Below are 19678 nucleotides of genomic sequence, written 5' to 3'. Positions count from 1 at the left end.
TTATTTCTAAATAAAATGAGGTTTAAAGCAAATACTCATTATATATTCTTTTCATATGTAAATGGAGAAATATGCCTTTATTTTTATTAAAAATAATTTGAAAACAAAAGATAGGTAGGTATTAAATGGTGTTTTATATTTTCTCTTTCCATTGGAACTTATCACTTTAATTTAGCCAGAACAGATCTATCTCAGTTCCACTTTTATGATTCTCTTGCATGTGAAATAGCAAAAGTCTAGTCAGTTGCATCGGGAAAAGAAAGTTACCATAGCATTAGGTAAATAGAATGCAGAAGGGAATTACACTAACATGATTTAATCTATTTTCTAATAATCATACGACTAAATTATCATTGAATGATACTGGATTAGGAAGAAATTCAACATGTGTTACAACAATGGACTTTTTGTCACCTTTAGTTAGTCTTTTCCAATGATTTAAGCATTATGTTTGTGTTACCAAAAAGTTATTTTTTGTAGTTCAGAGAATCATTTTTGTTGGATGTGTAATTTGGAAGTTTTGTTTACATTATGTCCTTAGGGGTTTTCTTTGTTTTAACAGCATGCAGCTTGACAGAAATACACTACCCAAAAAGGGACTAAGGTATATATTTCTCTCAGCACAATTGCTTCCTCTCTCTGTTGTTACGTAAACTTTGTGTGCTGTCTCTCTTCCTCTTTGTTTGTTTGCAATGTAGCACCTGACATAAAGATGAAATCACTTTTAATCTTGATGTTTCTCTGGCCTGAAGAGTTGACGAGATAGCCCTCAGGTAGAGATTCTAGTAGAGGTTGAGGTTGTGACTTAAATTAAATAAATTCCAATATGGATACCACTATTTTGAAGAAATGAGGCTTCTTAAAAAATTTGTCCCACGTATTGCTTTGTTGGGACAGTACATTTTGGGAGAATGCAGAACTCACTTTTACAAATTAAAATAAGATTATTAATAACTTCCCTAACTTTTGCATCTTGGAGGCATATGCTTGCAAAACCTCAGAACCCTTATAGTCTACAGATGTATCCACTTAATGTTGAAAGGTTGAAGGATGGTTTCATTTGAATCAAAGAAAGCATATTTGCATCATCATAGGATAAATATTGTAATGAAGGTATGATTTTTATAGAATCCTTTTGATTAAAAATAAACAGTTTTAATTTCTATTTCTCAGGGGTACTGGTATCTGTCAGATCAATTTAAATCTGAATTAATCTAATTTTTAATCTCAAAATGATTATGTAGTTCATAATAAAAAATAAAATAAAAACTTAATTTATGGCCATCTTTTATTGCACACTTTTATCTGAGGAAGGGATATAGTATGGACTATTATTAGAGGTATAACATTGTATGAATATTATAAGTCGGCTGCTTTTTGGTACTAAGAATTTACTTGGTGAAACCAGGGAGTAATGGGCAAACTATATCTTTTCCCATTATTCATTTTCTCTCTGATTTGTTAGCAATAGCAAACAGCATGTATTCCATTTCAATGTTTTGTTCCATAAATTTATTTTCAAATAAAGCGAGCATATTTCTCCCTTCTTTTTTTTTTTCAATTCAGACATGGTGTCAAGTGGCATTTTAACCAAAGAATGATTTTTCATTTAAAAAAGAAAAAAAAAAAAAAGAGTTGTGTTCCATTTCCTATGCCTTTCTGTGACCATCACTCTACTTCCCATGGCTCTGGCCTACCCTATCCACCATTTGTAGTCTATGTTTTCACACTCTCTCCATGCTTCCAAGTACTGTGCTTTTGAGTCTTTCTCAATTAACTTGGCTGTTTGCTCATTGCTTATGATTTTCAACTTCATATCTCACAGAAGCATAATTTTATTCTCAAGTTCCTTTATTTTTTTTTCCCTATGAGATTCAAACAGATGGTGTAAGATCATCTGGAAGAACTGAGCAATTATAATTAGATTCAATCTGTTTAAGATTGTTGTTTATTCTGAATAGGAAACTCCTCTCGATTGTTTTCCTGTCCTGGTATTGCCTTGCCCTTGTAGATGTGCTTAAGTGTCTTAGCTGTGCTGTTTTGCAGATACACCCCATCATCTCGGCAGGCCAACCAAGAAGAAGGCAAAGAGTGGTTGCGTTCTCATTCTACTGGAGGCCTGCAGGACACTGGCAACCAGTCACCTCTGGTCTCCCCGTCTGCAATGTCATCTTCTGCGACAGGAAAATACCACTTTTCTAACTTGGGTAAAATATTCTAGAACATTGATTTCGTTTTGCTTATTTCACCATCCATCCTCCCAGGAGCCCTGGTATCTATAAAAAACTTTTATTTGAAAGGGGGATAAAGAAACTTTAACAGTACCTATTAATTATATGGTTTTTTACTGTTCACAAAATAATTTCCAAACATTTTATCCTGTTTATTGCTCATGAGAAATGCTGAACATAGTTATTATTGTGATTATTTTACAGGCCAGGCTTCAGAGGGTCAGAAATTTTGACTTGTAAAATTTCTCACCGTTAGTAAGTGGCAGAGGCAGTAATCAACTCCAAAACAGTTGACTTCTTCAAGCCCAGGGGCCTTTGGATTCTATCTCAGAACCCTCTTAAAAAATAGGGAAGCAATCCTTATCTTTTGCTTTAAATGTTAAAACATCCTTATAACAAAATTAAAGCTTTTAGTAAAAAAAAAAAAAAAAAGAAAAGGAAATAGGAAGAAAAAATATGCAATTCCATGACTCCGAGATGACTTCTTTTAACATTGATAAAGTTAAAACTTTAAATGTATAGAAGAATTACTATAAGACAATATTCTATGGCAATTTTATATAAATACAGTGAAAAATAAATTACTATCTTAGCCATTGGGTTACTTTGTGCTTGGCATTATTTATATGAAATATAAAATCATTTGTGTAAATGTCATAGAAAACATGGGAAGAGTGACAAAATAATGAAAGAAGTCTAAATATGGCTAGTTATCATTTAATAGATCCAATGACTTTAAAAATAGATTTCTCTTCTATAAAGTCACATTCAGTATAGTCTCATTTTTTTTTCTCTATTTACTTGAAAGAAAATCTTTCTAATGCACCCACAGAAGGTCCACTTTCTTAAATAAGACTTTTCAACTTTCAGCCCAGGAAGGACTCAAGGCTAGTTCTTTTCTATTATATATAACTCTTCTCATTATACTGATTAGGGCTTTTGTCAATTAAGAGCAATTATTTTGGTCATGGTTCCATATGAGCTAATGAATTAATATCAAACCCCAAACTTTTGCTGCTAAACCTATACACTGTGAGGCTTCTTTACCCCATAAAGCCAAAGGATGTATGGCTTTTGTTTACTTTAAGTTGCAGTTAATTAAAAAAAGCCTAATACTTTAATTTCAAAAAAAATTAATCAAAAAATGTTTTTGTAGGTTTGTCTAAAATGCTCTAATTTTGCTAAGTATCTTATGTCTCCTATTAATTTTTTTTTATTAACTTTCATTAATTTGGTTAATTGACTCCTTATTCCATATTTTTTCCCACTGTCACCATTCTGATTAAATCCATCTCTGTTATTTTTTGAGGGGAAAAAAAACCTCACCGGTTACTGTATCTGACATTGGCGAAGTTATTTAACTTCAGCTTTTTCATCTGTTGAATGGATACATAATAACTAGGTCATGTTGTAAAGAATGACTGATAAGATGTGTACAAAGATGGAGGAGTGTGTGATACTTGATAGATTATGGGCCAAATCATCATTTTTATTGGAAATTGTGTCTTACACTATCAGAGACCAGCAGTCATCAGATATGCCTGAGCTTGGTCTGCATTTAACGGGGTGTAATTCACAAGACTGTAACCGCACAATTTTATGTGAAGGACATTCACAGCTTGGATTTTTGAAAGATTAGTGCAGAACTATGACATTTGAATCAAGGATTCATTTACCAAGAATGTCAAATATTTGCACACAGATAAATGTATTCCAAGATTTGCGTAAAGTTAACATGGCAGTTGAAGCCAACATGTCCATGGCCACGACGTGTTAAGAAGAATTGGTATTTAACACACTTGAGAATGGATTTTATTGCATTGTTTTCAAAGAGTTGAAACATAATTAATAAATGAAATGTGAATTATGCTTTTACTAACAAAACGTCTCTGTGGAACTTTAATGTTCTGATGACTTGAATTTGAAAGCCACTGATCAAATACATCCTTTATATCTAGTTGCTATAGAAACCAAGATTCTGAAAGGTCAAGTTTACTTTTCTAGGATGTGGGATTTTTTTTCCCCCTTAGCCCATTGTACTTTATACCAGAGATCTCTCAACAGCACCAGACAGGCCTTGACTTTAGTGACACCACGCTCTTGATTCTCATCATACCTTTCTAACTACAATTCTTTCTCCCAGAGTAGCTTATCTTAGCATTGCTCTAAAATTTATTGTATAAGTAAGGTCACTTTTGAGAGTGAAAGAGACTCTATTAATAATTGTTTCAGGCCTTAGGTGTAAACACTGGGCAATGGAATTCATCCTCCATGTATTCATCATATTTATGTCTTTACTACGTTTTTTTTTCCTTTAGACCTTTTCTCTTCTTAAACACACTTTCTGTTCTTATCCACAATTTTAATTCTTTTCAAATCAACATTTCTCTATTTCTCTGAGATTTTTTGAGCTCTAATTCTAAAATTCCATCAAGGTGCTACACCACATAACCATTTGAAGCCAAAGAATTTTCTTTAGCTCTTTTTTTCTATTTTCCTTATATATCACATATCACACTTCTTTCAGCTACTCCAGTGACAGTATAATTAACAATTTTACTTGAAACTACACCATCCATTCTTTCACATTCTGCATTTTCAATAGAGCAAAAACCTGTGATTTTATCTTCCAAGTATCTCTTACATTTATCTCTCTATTCAGTGGCATTGCTTTGCTCAAGCTTTTTAAACTGTAGACAATCAGTAAATTTCAAGTTTATCTCACTGCCTCTATACCCATATATTTCATCATTTTAATCTATTGGGAGGTATAGAGGAACACCTTCCTATTCATGCCAACATACTCTCGTGTGCTTACCCAGATTTTACAAGCATATGTAGTTTCAAATCAGGCATTCTGAGATCTCTATGTTGTTTTATTTTACAATGGAGATAAATACTAATTTTAAAAACATGAAAGTAATTTTAAAGAGTTTTCATTGTATCTCTAGATCACCTGAACTAATGTTTATTGGGCAAGAAAGTGGGTACTGTTACAATGCAATCATAAAGTTACCTTATTATAAATTTTTCTTAAAAAATATGTAAAATGTAACTACTTAACCTGAATGTGATTAGCATTATCCTACATTTATCTTTGGACATCACTTGTTTTCAATTTGATCATTGTCCTTTTTGAATTATCAATAAGATACATGATTATTACTAAAATTCAGGAATTGTAGTATCTATGTTTTCTTTCTTTTTTCCACTATGTACTAATGTACTAATATGTAAAAGTTTTAGAAATATTACTGTAAAAATCATGTATAACAAACATCAGAAATTTAAGATCATTATAATTCTATTATTTTCACTAGACTACTGTGAGCTATTGCCAAAGTAACCTGTGGTTTGTGTGCAGTTTCCAGCATGCTCTCTCTTTAGAAACCATTCCCATTCAAGAAAGAATATCAGAATATAACTTATGTAAACAAAATAAGTCTTTGGATGAAAATTCATTTACTACTGGTCAAAGTTCTTATGTGACATTTCATAACTTGGTGGGACTCATTGTTGTGTCTCCATGTGTGATAACAATTGCTCAGATTCATTTTTCACCTCGCTGCAAAGGTTACACGCAGAAGCATTCACATCAATCTGTCGCTTCCCAGTTCTATTTATTAGATGGATCCTTTCGCGCACAGTGAGTGTTAAACAACTTTGTGTAAGAACAGTTTCTATGCTTTTGCTTTCGAGCATCTCGTCACCTTGAATGCCCTTCTATTTCTCTGTATTCACCCTTCAACCTAGTCAGAATGAACCCCTTTCTTCTTTACTCATGGAAGCATAGAATTGCACAGTTATAAGATACCCATATCTGGTTCAATCATTCATCTATTGTGTAAATTTTTATGATATCTCTAGCTCTTCTGTAAATCCATCAATGACAAAAACTACTTAAATCTAGAAATAATACTTTTGAAGTTCTTCCTTTAAAAAACAAATACAATTTTCCTGGACTTTCACCTATTGTTCCTGGCTGTATAACCAGATTCTACAAAATAAGCCAAAATTAGATTCCATGTGACAACTCTTCTTATTTAAAACAATATCATAAACTTACTAGTTAATGTTCAGCTATAGATACAAAGATAGAAAGTGACATGGAAGTATTTGAAAACCCAGTCTGCATTTCTATTGTTCCTGCTCTCCTCAGATCACCACAAATGAATATATAATCTTAATAAAAACAGTTGCTTTGTTATGCAAATGAAAATTGAGGCAAGGATCCATAGCCCTCTTTCCTTAATAGATTGCCACATCTACTTCTTTCCTATTTCAAAATTCTTATGTGTCTCCTGGCTTCAAATGGATTTTAGAAGCCATTTATTCTGCTGTTTTTTAGTTCATGAAGAAAGTAAAGGGTAGAGGTTGAGATATTTGCCTGAAGCAGAAGGAAAATGAAACCATCACTAGAAGCTTTTTTACCAATTTGTGCTGCATTACAGAAATTTTATCTGTATTACATATGTCTATTATATAGCTTCTTTTGATCTATTTTACATATTAACTTTTCTATTTTTTCATTCACTTCCCCTAGTGGCCACACTTGAAATTAAGGGCTATGTCATATTTTTCTTTCTTATTCTACTGCAACACCTCAAAAGCAGAATTGTCATAAATATTAACTTAATTGAGCATTTTTTAATAGTATGGGTATATTTCCAATGGAGATACTATCAAAAGTGTTTATAAATGCAAACTATTCCCTCTAAAATCTGCCCTAATCCTCACTAATATTTTACCTTGCATGATTTAAGTGTTATATTTAGAAATTGTAGAAGCACACTTCACTTGGATATCTCTGCAATTATATAGGTAAGAATTATGCAAAGCCAGTGAATAAAATGTCCTCTAACCTCTAAGATGTACACATTAAAATGATGCACTTGTAAATGTGTTGAATACTTCATTAAGAGTCAATTCATAATGTGAAATTAGAATAGGGTTATTTACTCCAATCCAGATGCCTTAAACATAAACATTCAAGTCTTGAATGTTTTACAATGTACTGGCTGTTGTCAGATCTAAAACTGACTAGGACTAATAGTTGGTTGCTAGCTGAAGGCATGTGCCTGAAAGACAGATTCATTCTCTCTCTCTCTCTTTTTCTTCTTTGTTCCTTATTTCTATCATTTCTTCTTTTCTTTCTATGAGTTATACACTTTTCAAATCCATAGGTTTTTCCTTTTTCATTGTATTTCTCATATGTACACATAGTTGTGATTCTTAATCCTGTGTTTCCTTTTACTCCAGTCCATACTAGCTCTGTCAGAAGGCTGTCCTGTGTATTAATTCAGTTAATATCTGCAAAATACCAGGCACAGTGCATTGAATATAGGAGATTCTTTCCTTCAGTTACCTCAGGGTATGCCATTTCTATTTTACATTATTTTGAGAGTCAGTAATTGTATTAGGAAGAAGTGTAGTGTCTGTAATCAAAGAAAAAATAGGAAATTTTGAAGTGATGTTAGAACAATTCTAAGCAAATGACAGGCATACCTCAAGATTTTGAAAGTACTCAGCAATTCCCTTCATATCATCAGTGGTTCCTGCCTGCTTCCCCATGTGCCAATAACAAACTTGCTTTTCATAGACATGAGAATTTATGATAAATATATTTCTCAATTTTCTTTTTTTTTTTTTTTTTTTTTTTTTGAGACAGAGTCTCACTTTGTTGCCTAGGCTAGAGTGAGTGCCGTGGCGTCAGCCTAGCTCACAGCAACCTCAGACTCCTGGGCTCAAGCGATCCTTCTGTCTCAGCCTCCCAAGTAGCTGGGACTACAGGCATGCACCACCATGCCCGGCTAATTTTTTCTATATATATTAGTTGGCCAATTAGTTTCTTTCTATTTATAGTAGAGACGGGGTCTCGCTCTTGCTCAGGCTGGTTTTGAACTCCCGACCTCGAGCAATCCGCCCGCCTCGGCCTCCCAGAGAGCTAGGATTACAGGCGTGAGCCACCGCGCCCGGCCTCAATTTTCTTCTTTGCTTTTGTTCCAAATTTTAAAACTGTATTGCATTGTTTTCCAATGCAATTGTACATTGAATCAACAAAATATTTCCTTAAATTGGTAATTACCAGTTGGCCTAAAAGTTCAGTGCCATTAAAACTAGTTGGTGATAGGCAATAGGTGAATAAATTCTTATTTCAAAATATAGACTTGAGATTTTTTTTAAGAAATATAACATGTTTGTGACATTTGACAGTCTCACTGCGGTGTTCCTGTCTTAGACACAGTAGAACATAGTTTTATGCAATTAACCTTGTGACAGGTTACAGATATCATGTATATTACATTTCATTTAAAGAAAAACATTTATTTTATTCTTCATCTTTATAACCTAACTCTGATAATCATGGTGGTCCCAACTATGAACTGACATCAATGAAGAACTCAAAATAACTGCCTAGCAGTATCTAAAAGTTTTCTTGAAAAATTTAGTTTCTTTTTTGTCTTTTACTTTCTTTTTGATTTTGCTTTTTCCATTAAAGTGATGATTATTTTTTATGAAGAAATCTACAAACTCTAGAAAAACAATCTCTTCCTCATAACAGCAAAAAATACCATTTATTATATTTTTAGCAAAGACAGCAGAGGTGACTTGCTTTTGTTTACTGTTGCTTTCAAAATTGACATAATTCTTGCCAAAGAGAAGGAGGGACTCCACAGTGGCTATTATTGAACATATCAGAGGTAGACTCTTGGTCTACCTTGAATACGGGCACCCTATAAATTCATGTTTCCATAAGAATTGGGATCACCTTGTCACTTTCTGTCAACCTACTATTTTTATCACTGAAATCCCAGAGTAATAGGCTATGTGTGCTTTGTTTTTCAGTGAGTCCAACAAATCTGTCTCAATTTAACCTTCCTGGGCCCAGCATGATGCGCTCAAACAGCATCCCAGCCCAAGACTCTTCCTTCGATCTCTATGATGATGCTCAGCTTTGTGGGAGTGCCACTTCTCTGGAGGAAAGGCCACGTGCCATCAGTCATTCAGGCTCATTCAGAGACAGCATGGAAGAAGGTAAGTGTGTGGGGGTGGAGAGGACTTTATCTAACTCTGAGAGAACATTGCATCACTTATAAGGATTGCTGAAGAGGAAATAAGTACAATTCTCATTTAGGAATCTTGAAGCATAAAAAGTTTTATTCTTTATCAACCTCTGTTCCTTTATGCACTTGGAAATATCCCAAAATTTGTTAGATCAATACTTGGCTATAAAACAGGTTAGGATAAATTCAATGTTCTCATACAAAAATATACACAATTTTAGGAACTATTGCCCAGATGCATCATGTGTCAGAAAAAATGTTTTGTTTGACCCTCAGTGAAAGAGCCATAAATATATACAAACCAGAAAAATGATCTTATGAAACTATCACATGTTACTGGCTTTTATTCTCAGAAACTCCCTCTGGTGTTTGTTTTTTATCTCATCATTTTAGAATTCACGTTACACCTAATTTTGTTTTATAAATAAATCATTTTCCTTGGCAATAATAGCAATAAAATTCTCACCTGATCTGATAAATATTTTTATAACTGTGTATAGTTCTATGTGAATACTTTAAATAAATCTGTTAAAAACTCTGGAAGCTTAATTGATGTTCAAAGTTATATTTTTCCAAACTATATAACCTCAAATTTCAAATTTGCTAACTCGAAAGATTTTTCTGTTTTCTTCAATGAATGCTTTTTTCTTAAAGTAGCCATAAAGAAAACTTGTGGAATACATAGTGTAACCCATGTCAGCTAAGAATAAAATAAAACTAAACATAAAAATTTTAAATGATTAGAATAAAACCAAACATAAAATCTGCCATACTGTCCTACTCCTTAATAACTACATATGAAAGAAAGGACACAAAAGAAAGGACACTTAAACCAGAGTTTAAGCCTCTAGACATTCATTTATTTATGGTATGAACTTGGGCAAGTTTCTTAGCTTTAATAGCCCTAGGTTCTGCATATGTAATTTCATAGGTTTGTCACAATGATAAAATGAGAGTATTGTTCTATTCCTTTCTCCTTTCTTCTAACCTTCTCAGTTAAAGTATCATCTGACTAAAAGTTTAGATGACTATGAAAATTGAATTATCTTTTTCAGGTTATCACAGTACATTTAATATGCTGGCACTAAATCGAGATCACAGTGGTCACTACCTTTTGTGATATTAGCCTTTTGTGATATTATGCTATCAATTCACTGTGGCAGATAGTGAATTATACCCTGTTGAGTCCACTGATGGCTGCAATGCAGGTAGACAATATATAACAAATCTGAAATATAAAGTCATTGATTTTCTGAAATGGTCTTTTATAATATTTTAGAGATAACAGCAGTGACAGTGGGCATCCTTGTCTTGTTCCAGATACTAGAGGAAAGGCTTTCAGTTTTTCCCTATTCACTATGATACTAGCTGTGGGTCTGTCATATATGGCTTTTATCAGGTTCCTTCTACACCCAGTTTTTTGAGAGTTTTTGTCATGAAGGATATTGAATTTTATTGAATCCTTTTTTTTTAGCATCAATTGAAATGATCAGATGAATTTTGTCCTTTGTTCTATTGATAAGATGTATCACATTAATTTGCATAGATTGAATCATACTTGCATCTCTGGGATGAATCCCACTTGATCATGATGAATAATCTGTTTAACATGTTTTTAAATTTGGTTTGCTACCCTTTTCTTGAGCTTTTTTATTACACCTATGTTCATCAGAGATATTGGCCTGTAGTTTTCTTTTTTTGTTGTGTCATTGTGTGGTTTTGGTCTCATGGTGATACCAGCCTTTTAGAGTGAGTTTAGGAGTATTCCTTCCTCCTCAATTTTTTTGGAATAGTTTAAATATGATTAGTATTAGTTCTTATTTGAATGCTTGATAGAATGCAGCAGTGAAGCCATCCTGGGATTTATTTTAATGGGAGAGTTTTTATTACTGCTTCAATGTCATTACTTGTTATTCGTTTATTCAGGTTTTGGATTTCTTTCTGGTTCAATCTTGGGAGGTTGTAAGTGTCTAGGAATTTATCCGTTTCTTCTAGATTTTCCAATTTATTGGCATGTAGTTGTTCATAGTAGTCTCTAATGATCCTTTGAATTTCTGCAATTAGTTGTAATGTCTCCTTTTTCATCTCTGATTTTATTTATTTGAGTTTCCTCTATTTTTCTTAGGTTAGCTAAAGGTGTACCAATTTTGTTTATGTTTTCACAAAAAGAACTTTTTGTTTTGTTGATCTTTTGTATTTTGGGGGAAATCAATTGCATTTATTTTTGATGTTTATTATTTCTTTTATTCAACTAATTTTGGGTTTAGTTTGCTGTTATTTTTCTAGTACTTTGAAATGCATCATTAGCTTGGTTATTTGAAGCTTTCCTACTTTTTCAATATAGAAAATTATTGCTGTAAACTTTCCTCTTATTACTGCTTTTTCTGTATTCTAAGTGTTTTGATATGTATTTTCATTTTTCTTTGTTTCAAGAAATGTTCTTATTTCCTTCTTAATCTCTTCATTGGCTCACTGGTCACTCAAGAGCATATCTAAAGAAACTAAAGTCTCCTGGAAAATCCCAAATATTCTGCCAAGCAACTCCCAGAATTGATAAATTCATCAGAGTCTCAGGTTACAAAATCATTGTACAAAAATCAGTAGCATTTCTAAACACCAAAAACAGTCAAGCTGAGAATCAAATCGAAGACTCAATAGCAAAAAAAGAAAATGAAATACCTAGGAATATATTTAACCAAGGAGGTGAAAGACCTCTACAAGGAGAACTATGAATCATTAAAAAAGGAAATTACAGAGCATGTAAACAAATGGAAAAACATATCATGCTCATGGATTGGTAGAATTAACATTGTTAAAATGCCTATACTACCCAAAGTGGTTTACAGAGTCAATGAAATTCCCATTAAAACACCAATGTAATTTTTCAAAGATCTAGAAAAAATAATTCTATGCTTCAAAACACAAAAGAGCCCAAATAGCCAAAGCAACCTTAAGCAAAAAGAACAAATTAGAAGGCCTCAATTTATCAGGCTTCAAGCTGTATTACAAGTCTATAGTAACCAAAACAGCACATCACTGACACAAAAACAGAGATGTAGACCAAGGGATCAGAACACAGAATCCAGATATAAAATCCTCCTCATATTGCCATCTGATCTTTGACAAAGTAGACAACAACATACACCAGGGAAAAGAATTCCTAGTCAAAAAATGGTGCTGGGAAAATTTGATAGCCACATATAGGAAATTGAAACAAGATCTGCACTTCTCACCACATACAAAAATTAATTCAAGATGGATAACAGACTTAAACCTAAGTCATGAAACTATAAGAATTCTAAAAGAAAGTGTTGGAAAAACTCTTCTACATATTGGCCTTGACAAAAAATATATGAAGAAGACCCCAAAAGCAATCACAGGAACAACAAAATAAATAAATGGGACTAGATTAAGTTAAAAAGCTTCTGCACAGCCAAGGAAACAAACAATAGAGTGAATAGACAACTTACAGAATGGGAGAAAATATTTGCATTCTATACATCTGATAAAGGGCTAATAATCAGAGTCTACAAAGAACTCAAGCAAATCAGCAAGATAAAACCAAAAAACCCCATAAAAAGTGGGCAAAAGACATGAACAGAATCTTTTCAAATGAAGATAATGACCAATAAACATATGAAAAAATGCTCAACATCTCTAATCATCAGGGAAATTCAAATCAAAACCACAATGAAATGTCACTTAACTCTCGTGAGAATAGCTTTTATCAAGAAGTCCCAAAACAACTGATGCTGACATGGATGTGGAGAGAAAGGAACACTTATACACTGTTGGTGGGACCATAAACAAGTATAACCTCAGTGGAAAGTAGGATGGAGATACCTCAAAGAACTACAGTAGACCTACCATTTGATCCAGCAGTCCCACATCTGGGTATTTATGCAAAGGAAAAAAAGACACTTGTACTTGAATGTTTATTGCAGCACAATTCACAACTGCAAAGATGTAGAATCTACCCAAGTGCCCATCAGTGTATCAGTGGATTAATGAAATGTGGTATATGTATACCATGAAGTACTACTCAGCCATAAAATATTGGTGAACTAACACCTTTTGTAACAACCTAGATGGTACTAGAGACTATTCTCATTAGTGAAGTATGGCAAGAATGGAAAAACAAACACCACATGCATTCAGTATTAAAGTTGAACTAATCCATCAACTTTCATGTGCACTTATAGAAGTAAAACTCAGGGAAATCAAGCAGGTGGTACAGGGGAGGAAGGGATGAGGAAAATCACACTTAATAGGTATAATGCACACTATCTGGTGGTGGCCACACTTATAACTTTTATTAAACCTGTACAAAAGCAATTCATGTAGTCAAGACATTTGTAACCCTATAATATTCTGAAAATTCAAAAAATTCCACATAAAAACTACTGGAATTGATAAACAAATATAGTAAAGTTGCAGGATACAAAGTCAACATATGACAACCAGTAGCATTTCTGTATGTCAACAGTAGACAATCTGAAAAAGAAACCAAGAAAGTAATCCCATTTATAATAGCTACAAATAAAGCAAAATACCTAGAAACCAACTTATCCAAAGAAGTAAAAGATCTCCATAATAAAAACTGTAAAACATTGATGAAAGAAGTTGAATAGGACATAAAAAATGGAAAGACATTTCATGCTCATGGAATGAAAGAATATTGTTAAAATGTCCATCTTATTCAAAGCAATGTAGAAATTCAGTGTAATCTCAATCAAAATACCAGTGACATCTTTATAGAAATAGAGCAAAAAATTCTAAAACTTATACAGAACCACAAAATACCCAGAATTACTAAAGCCATCCTGAGCAAAAGAACAAAACTTGAAAAATCACATTACCTGACTTCAAATTATACTACATAGCTATGGTAACCAAAACAGTATGTTACTGGCATAGACCATAGACACATAGACCAATGGAACACAATAGAAAACCCAGTTATAAATCCACACATGTATAGTGAGCGTATCTTCAACAGAGATGCCAAGAATGTACATTGGGGAAAGGACAGTCTCTTCCATAAATGGTGCTGGGAAAACTGGATATCCATATATAGAAGAATGAAACTAGATTCTTTTTCTCTCACCATATACAAAAATCAAATCAAAATGAGTTAAAAACTTAAATCTAAGACCTGAAACTATGAAACTACTGAAGAAAAACATTGAGGAAATGCTTCAAGACATTGGTCTGGGCAAGGACATCTTCAGTAATAAATTCCTAAAACAGAGGCAATGAAAGGAAAACTGGACGGATGGGACCATATCAAACTAAGAAACTTCTGCACAGCAAAGAAACAGTCAACAAAAGGAAGAGACAACCCACAGAATGGATTAAAATATTTACAAGCTACCCATTTGACAAGAGGTTAATAGCTAGAATATATAAGGAGCTCCAACAACTCAATAGGAAAAAATTAAATAAAATTAAAATTAAATAATTTGATTAAAAAATGGACAAATTATCTGAATAGACATTTCTCAAAAAAAAGACATACAAATGATCAACAGATATATGAAAGAATCCTCAACATCATTCAACATCAAAGAAATGTAAATCAAAACTACAGTAAGATATCATCTCACCCCAGTTAAATTGTTTTTTATAAAAAAGACAGGCAATAACAAATGCTGGCAAGGATGTGGAGAAAGGGGACCTTTCATACACTGTTGGGGGGAATGTAAATTAGTACAACCACTACAGAAAACAGTACGGAGGTTCCTGAAAAAACTAAAAATAGAACTCAAATTGACCTAGAAGACCCACTGCTGAGAATGTATTCAAAGGAGGGGAATTCAGTATATCAAAAAGATATCTGCACTCATATGTTTATTGCAGCACTATTCACAATAGCCAAGATTTGGAATCAACACAAATGTCCATTAACAAAGTATCCATCCAATTATCCATCAACAGATGAATGGATAAAGAAATTGTGGTACATATACACAATGGAATATTATATAGCCACAAAAAGAATGAAATCCTGTCATTTACAACAACATGGATGGAAGTGGAGAACATTATGTTAATTGAAATAAGCCAAGCACAGAAAGACAAATCTCATGTGTTCTCACTCATATATAGAAGCTAAATATTAAAAACAATGTGTCTCATGGAGACAGAGGGTAGAATAATGATTACCGTGGCTTGGAAGGGTAATGGGGAGGGAGAATGAAGTGGGGATGGTTAATGGGTACAAAAATATAGTTAGATAGAATGAACAATATTTGATAGCACAAAGTGATTATAATCAACAATAAGTCAGGGTATACTTTAACTAAAAGAGTGGAAATGGAATGTTCCCAGCCCAAAGAAATAATAAATACCTGAGATGATGGATACCCCAATTACCCTGATTTTATTAATTCACATTGTATGCCTATGTCAAAACATCAAATGTGCCCTGTAAATATATATATTATGTACCATTATAATTAAAAATGAAAAATAAAAAGGTAAAAATAAATGATTTATTAAGCATACAGGCAACTTTCTAGAATGTAGCACTTACAAGTAGAATGATGTTTATATGCTGGGAAATTCTGGCCTTCTGTGTATGAGGATTAAATAATTTGAATTCCTGAAAGTCAGCCTGAGTAGGCAAGATGGCTTTTTGATGTTCGTGCATTGAATATTGAATTGTTATGATTCTTAAATTGTGATCTAGAATCAGAGCATTATTGAGCTAGATTGAAGGGATGTTATTGACATCCTGCCCAATGCTCACACTGACATATGAAGAGACAAAGCCACATGTTATAAGATCATAGACCTATAAATAGTAAGGAGCATCAAAAGAACAAAAATTAGATCACCTAATTGATTCTCAGCCTTTCTTCTGGTACACCAGACTAATGCTTTAGTTCATAAAAGTGTTATTTGAGGTTGAAAGATTTTTTTTAATAACTTACTCAAAGAACAAAATTGTGTACAACTCATAGACTGGTAATATTTTCCCAAGTTAGCAATTGGGTGCAGGGGATTTCTGCATTGCTCTTTTGAAATATACGCACTCAGTTTTAAAAAAGGTTCTTCTTGTTATCTCTCAAATTCATCCCCTTATTTCATCCATGCTGCCATGATCCTAGTGCAGCTTTCCCAGGCCTCCCCAGACTGGGTTATAAGCACCTCCCTTATGATCTTGCAGTACCTACTACATTGGTCTCCATAGTATTTCCATTATGCTATTGTAATTATTTTTTAATTATATCTTTCTATTTCTTTTTGAGCTTCTAGGTTTGGGTCTTATTTGTTATTGTAGGGCCAGTATCTAGCAAGGGCTTGTCACAGTGCTCAAGCCCATCTAACATTTGTTTAATGGACAATGAGCAGAAATAACTATATTATCCCATAATGAAAAGAGGAGAAACTTTTCCACAAGTATAATTAAGCACAATTTTATGCACCTTTTGGGTTTAATACATTGGAAGTACAGAAGTATAAAGCAGGCTTTTAAATATTTAAGATGATATTTTGATATACCGAGATAGAAGATAGTATGCAATTACCATTTTTAATTTCTATGAGATACCACCTTGAAATAAAGAGCACTTTTCTATTACTAAAATTTTTAAAGAATAATTCTACACTTACAAGAGTATCATCAGTGCATTTCAGATAATGTTGAAATAGCAAGTTGAATAAAAATGCTTATTTCCCTGAAAGTATATGGATAACAATTCTGAAACTGGACCTTTGTTGTATAAAAATGAAATAAAATAAATAAAACACATAACCTTTTTTAAAAGTTTATGGCAATGTTAGCTTGAGTTTCCATGTTTTCTATGTATTTAATATCATATTGGAGTTTTTTTATAGCTTTCAATATGTGCAAAACAAGCTGCTGGGGCCCATGCTTAACAGTTGTCTCCATAACTTTGTGAATGAGATACTTTAGGGAATATAGATGGGGCTTTTTCATATCTCAACATCTTGATATCCAAAAAATTATAGCTGACTTTTTCTCAGAATCTTATAGTTAGATGTTATTGTTTTATTCCCTAACCACCTGTTCTTTACTTTTTCAGTAGAGGCCCAGGGTTTATGAGTAGACATCATTATTTTAACTCTATTGTTCTTCGTGTTTTCTCCAGTTCACGGCTCTTCATTATCATTGGTCTCCAGCACATCTTCTCTTTACTCTACAGTAAGTATTGGCTGTTAAGAAAAAGCTTCTAAATTTGCCATGCACCCAGATGATTAAATAGATCATTTTACAACTGTTAGTAGGTCACGTACATCTGTGACATTTACACAAAAGTTGTGCAGTAAAATAAGGGCATAATCTCAGCTACTGCATACCTAATTAGCTGGAAGGTGCTCCACCAGCCATGTTGTGCCCCTCTTATCTGTGCTTCCACTTGATTTCCGTGTACTCATTGTAATCAATGAATGGATATAAAATTGAATTTCATAAAATCTATTGGGGTATGACTTGGAGTTCCTGAAACCATTTATTATGCTATGCCATATTTTCATAATATTGACTAGTTTTCCTTCTTTGTTTTTCTGAACCAAGGCCGTTAATTATTCTATGATATTTTTCCTTTTTATTTTTTACTTTTTGCATTCATTTTCTGAGAAGATTGTGCCCCAAACTAAAGTCCTAGAACTAGATAGAGATTTTTAAAAAAATACATCTTTTGATATACAGTGTGATTTTAAAAACATTATTTCTTAAGAATGCCTATGTTTCACCTTCTTTTGCCAATGTGTGAAATTATAGTTTATTTTTGACAAGATGAGTTTTTCTGCCCACTGAATATAATTTCATCTTTTTTAAAAGAAGTACCCTACAAGAAGTTTATGAGAAGGTACCTCTATGCCTAGGTGACAGTGAGGTATATACTAAATCTCAATAAACCTTGAGTATTATGAATAATCCTTAATCCTGTATTAAAAGGCTCATGAATAGGTCATAGCTTTGGCTGTCACTGATCCATTAAACATTAAACACATTAAACACAAACATAGGGGCAATACTAATTTTTTCACTAGTTTTCATTAGATTTAAAAGTTATAGCCTTCTGTGTATAAGTTAATCTTATATATTTACTGCCTTAGACATTCACTCTAGATCAGACTGTCATTAGTGGAAACAGTATTTTTCTTATTTCTCCTTTTAATGATTACGTTTACCAGTAGGTTCTATAAATTAAGAAATCACTACTAATGTTCAGATAAATAAGTGTGCTCTTACAGGCTAATGGATAAAGTGAGGAATATAAAAATGTACTGGAAAAAACACAAAAGAAATGTGTTATGACTTAGTGTTCCTCCTGTTGAGCCAATATTGTCATGAGTTGTGTAGCTTTATTCTGACCTAAACCATTGCAAGTTAAATCTCTAAAGATTGAAGCATCATTATAATCATATTTTAAATATACGCAATAGCAATACTTGGATAAAACTACCTTCATGAAGCCTTGGAAAGACTAAAGAACAAAAAGAAAAAAATACAGTTAAAAGTAACCACCATATTACCAACATTTTTTAAAAGGTAGAAAACATATAGGAAGGACAAAATTCAGATTAAAAGAGATGCTTATGCATAAAATATATCCTGATGGTTACGTTGCTTTATTTCATGTTTTCTGGAGGTAAAGAGATAAAAAGCAGTTAACCTGGAAACATCCCCAAAGTAGAGACAGGAGATAAGAAACTGTTTTTTTCAGACTTGGTTATTCTCCAGCTATTCACAGGATGAGGGAAGTTCCCACATGTAAAGGTGCACATAACTCATTTTGTGGCATTTTGCAGCCCAGCATGAAGAAGAAAAACAGAGCTAGGAATTTTCTGCAACTGAAGTCCAATATATCCTGCAAGTTCCTATGGCAGCCCTCATTTCCATAGCTGTATAGCAAAGATGATTGCCAGCCATTTTTATCACCACCTTAACACTGGACCTTTTAGTGTTTTACTGACTTATGATAAACTTAGGTAATAATTATCAGGGAAATGAAAATAAAATAGAAAATAATAATGTTGATTTTCTGTGGTTATCAGAAGAGGTCGGTTTTTCCTCTCATTTTTATATGTCATTCTTTAATGATAAGTAAATCAAAGAAAATTCTGACTCCTAAAGCTTGGCTACAGATCTCTATAATTTCATGGAGTCCATTTCCTACAGTCTGTGTAAAACTAATCCAATATTTTAATTTTTTATGCACCCATCATTTTTAGTGTCTAATTTTATAACTATTTTGTTTTTATTGCTAAGGTTTAGATCTTAGGGTCTGTTAATTCTATCTTTTGCTTTTAAGGCATATTATATATCTATGGACAAACTTACCTATATTTTAAAAATACTTTATGTTTCATATATAAAGAGGTATTTATTTTAAAGTATCCTGTTTTTAC

General features: G+C 32.8%; 1 protein-coding gene across 2 annotated transcripts in view; it reads left to right on the top strand.

Moving 5' to 3' along the window:
• Positions 1–19678, top strand: part of LOC105863359 (neuron navigator 3) — a 162685-nt gene that overhangs the window by 78654 nt on the left and 64353 nt on the right. The window contains exons 9-12 of one of the 2 annotated variants that reach the window (XM_076007149.1): positions 563–604; positions 2047–2207; positions 9078–9266; positions 17413–17465. In XM_076007149.1, coding sequence (XP_075863264.1) covers positions 563–604; positions 2047–2207; positions 9078–9266; positions 17413–17465 — 445 coding nt within the window. The remainder of the gene's footprint in view (positions 1–562; positions 605–2046; positions 2208–9077; positions 9267–17412; positions 17466–19678) is intronic. The other variant, XM_076007150.1, reaches the window with a different exon arrangement.

This window comes from Microcebus murinus, chromosome 10, assembly GCF_040939455.1.
Source record: "Microcebus murinus isolate Inina chromosome 10, M.murinus_Inina_mat1.0, whole genome shotgun sequence".
Classification (NCBI taxonomy): domain Eukaryota; kingdom Metazoa; phylum Chordata; class Mammalia; order Primates; family Cheirogaleidae; genus Microcebus; species Microcebus murinus.
This window is presented reverse-complemented; position numbering and strand designations above follow the sequence as displayed.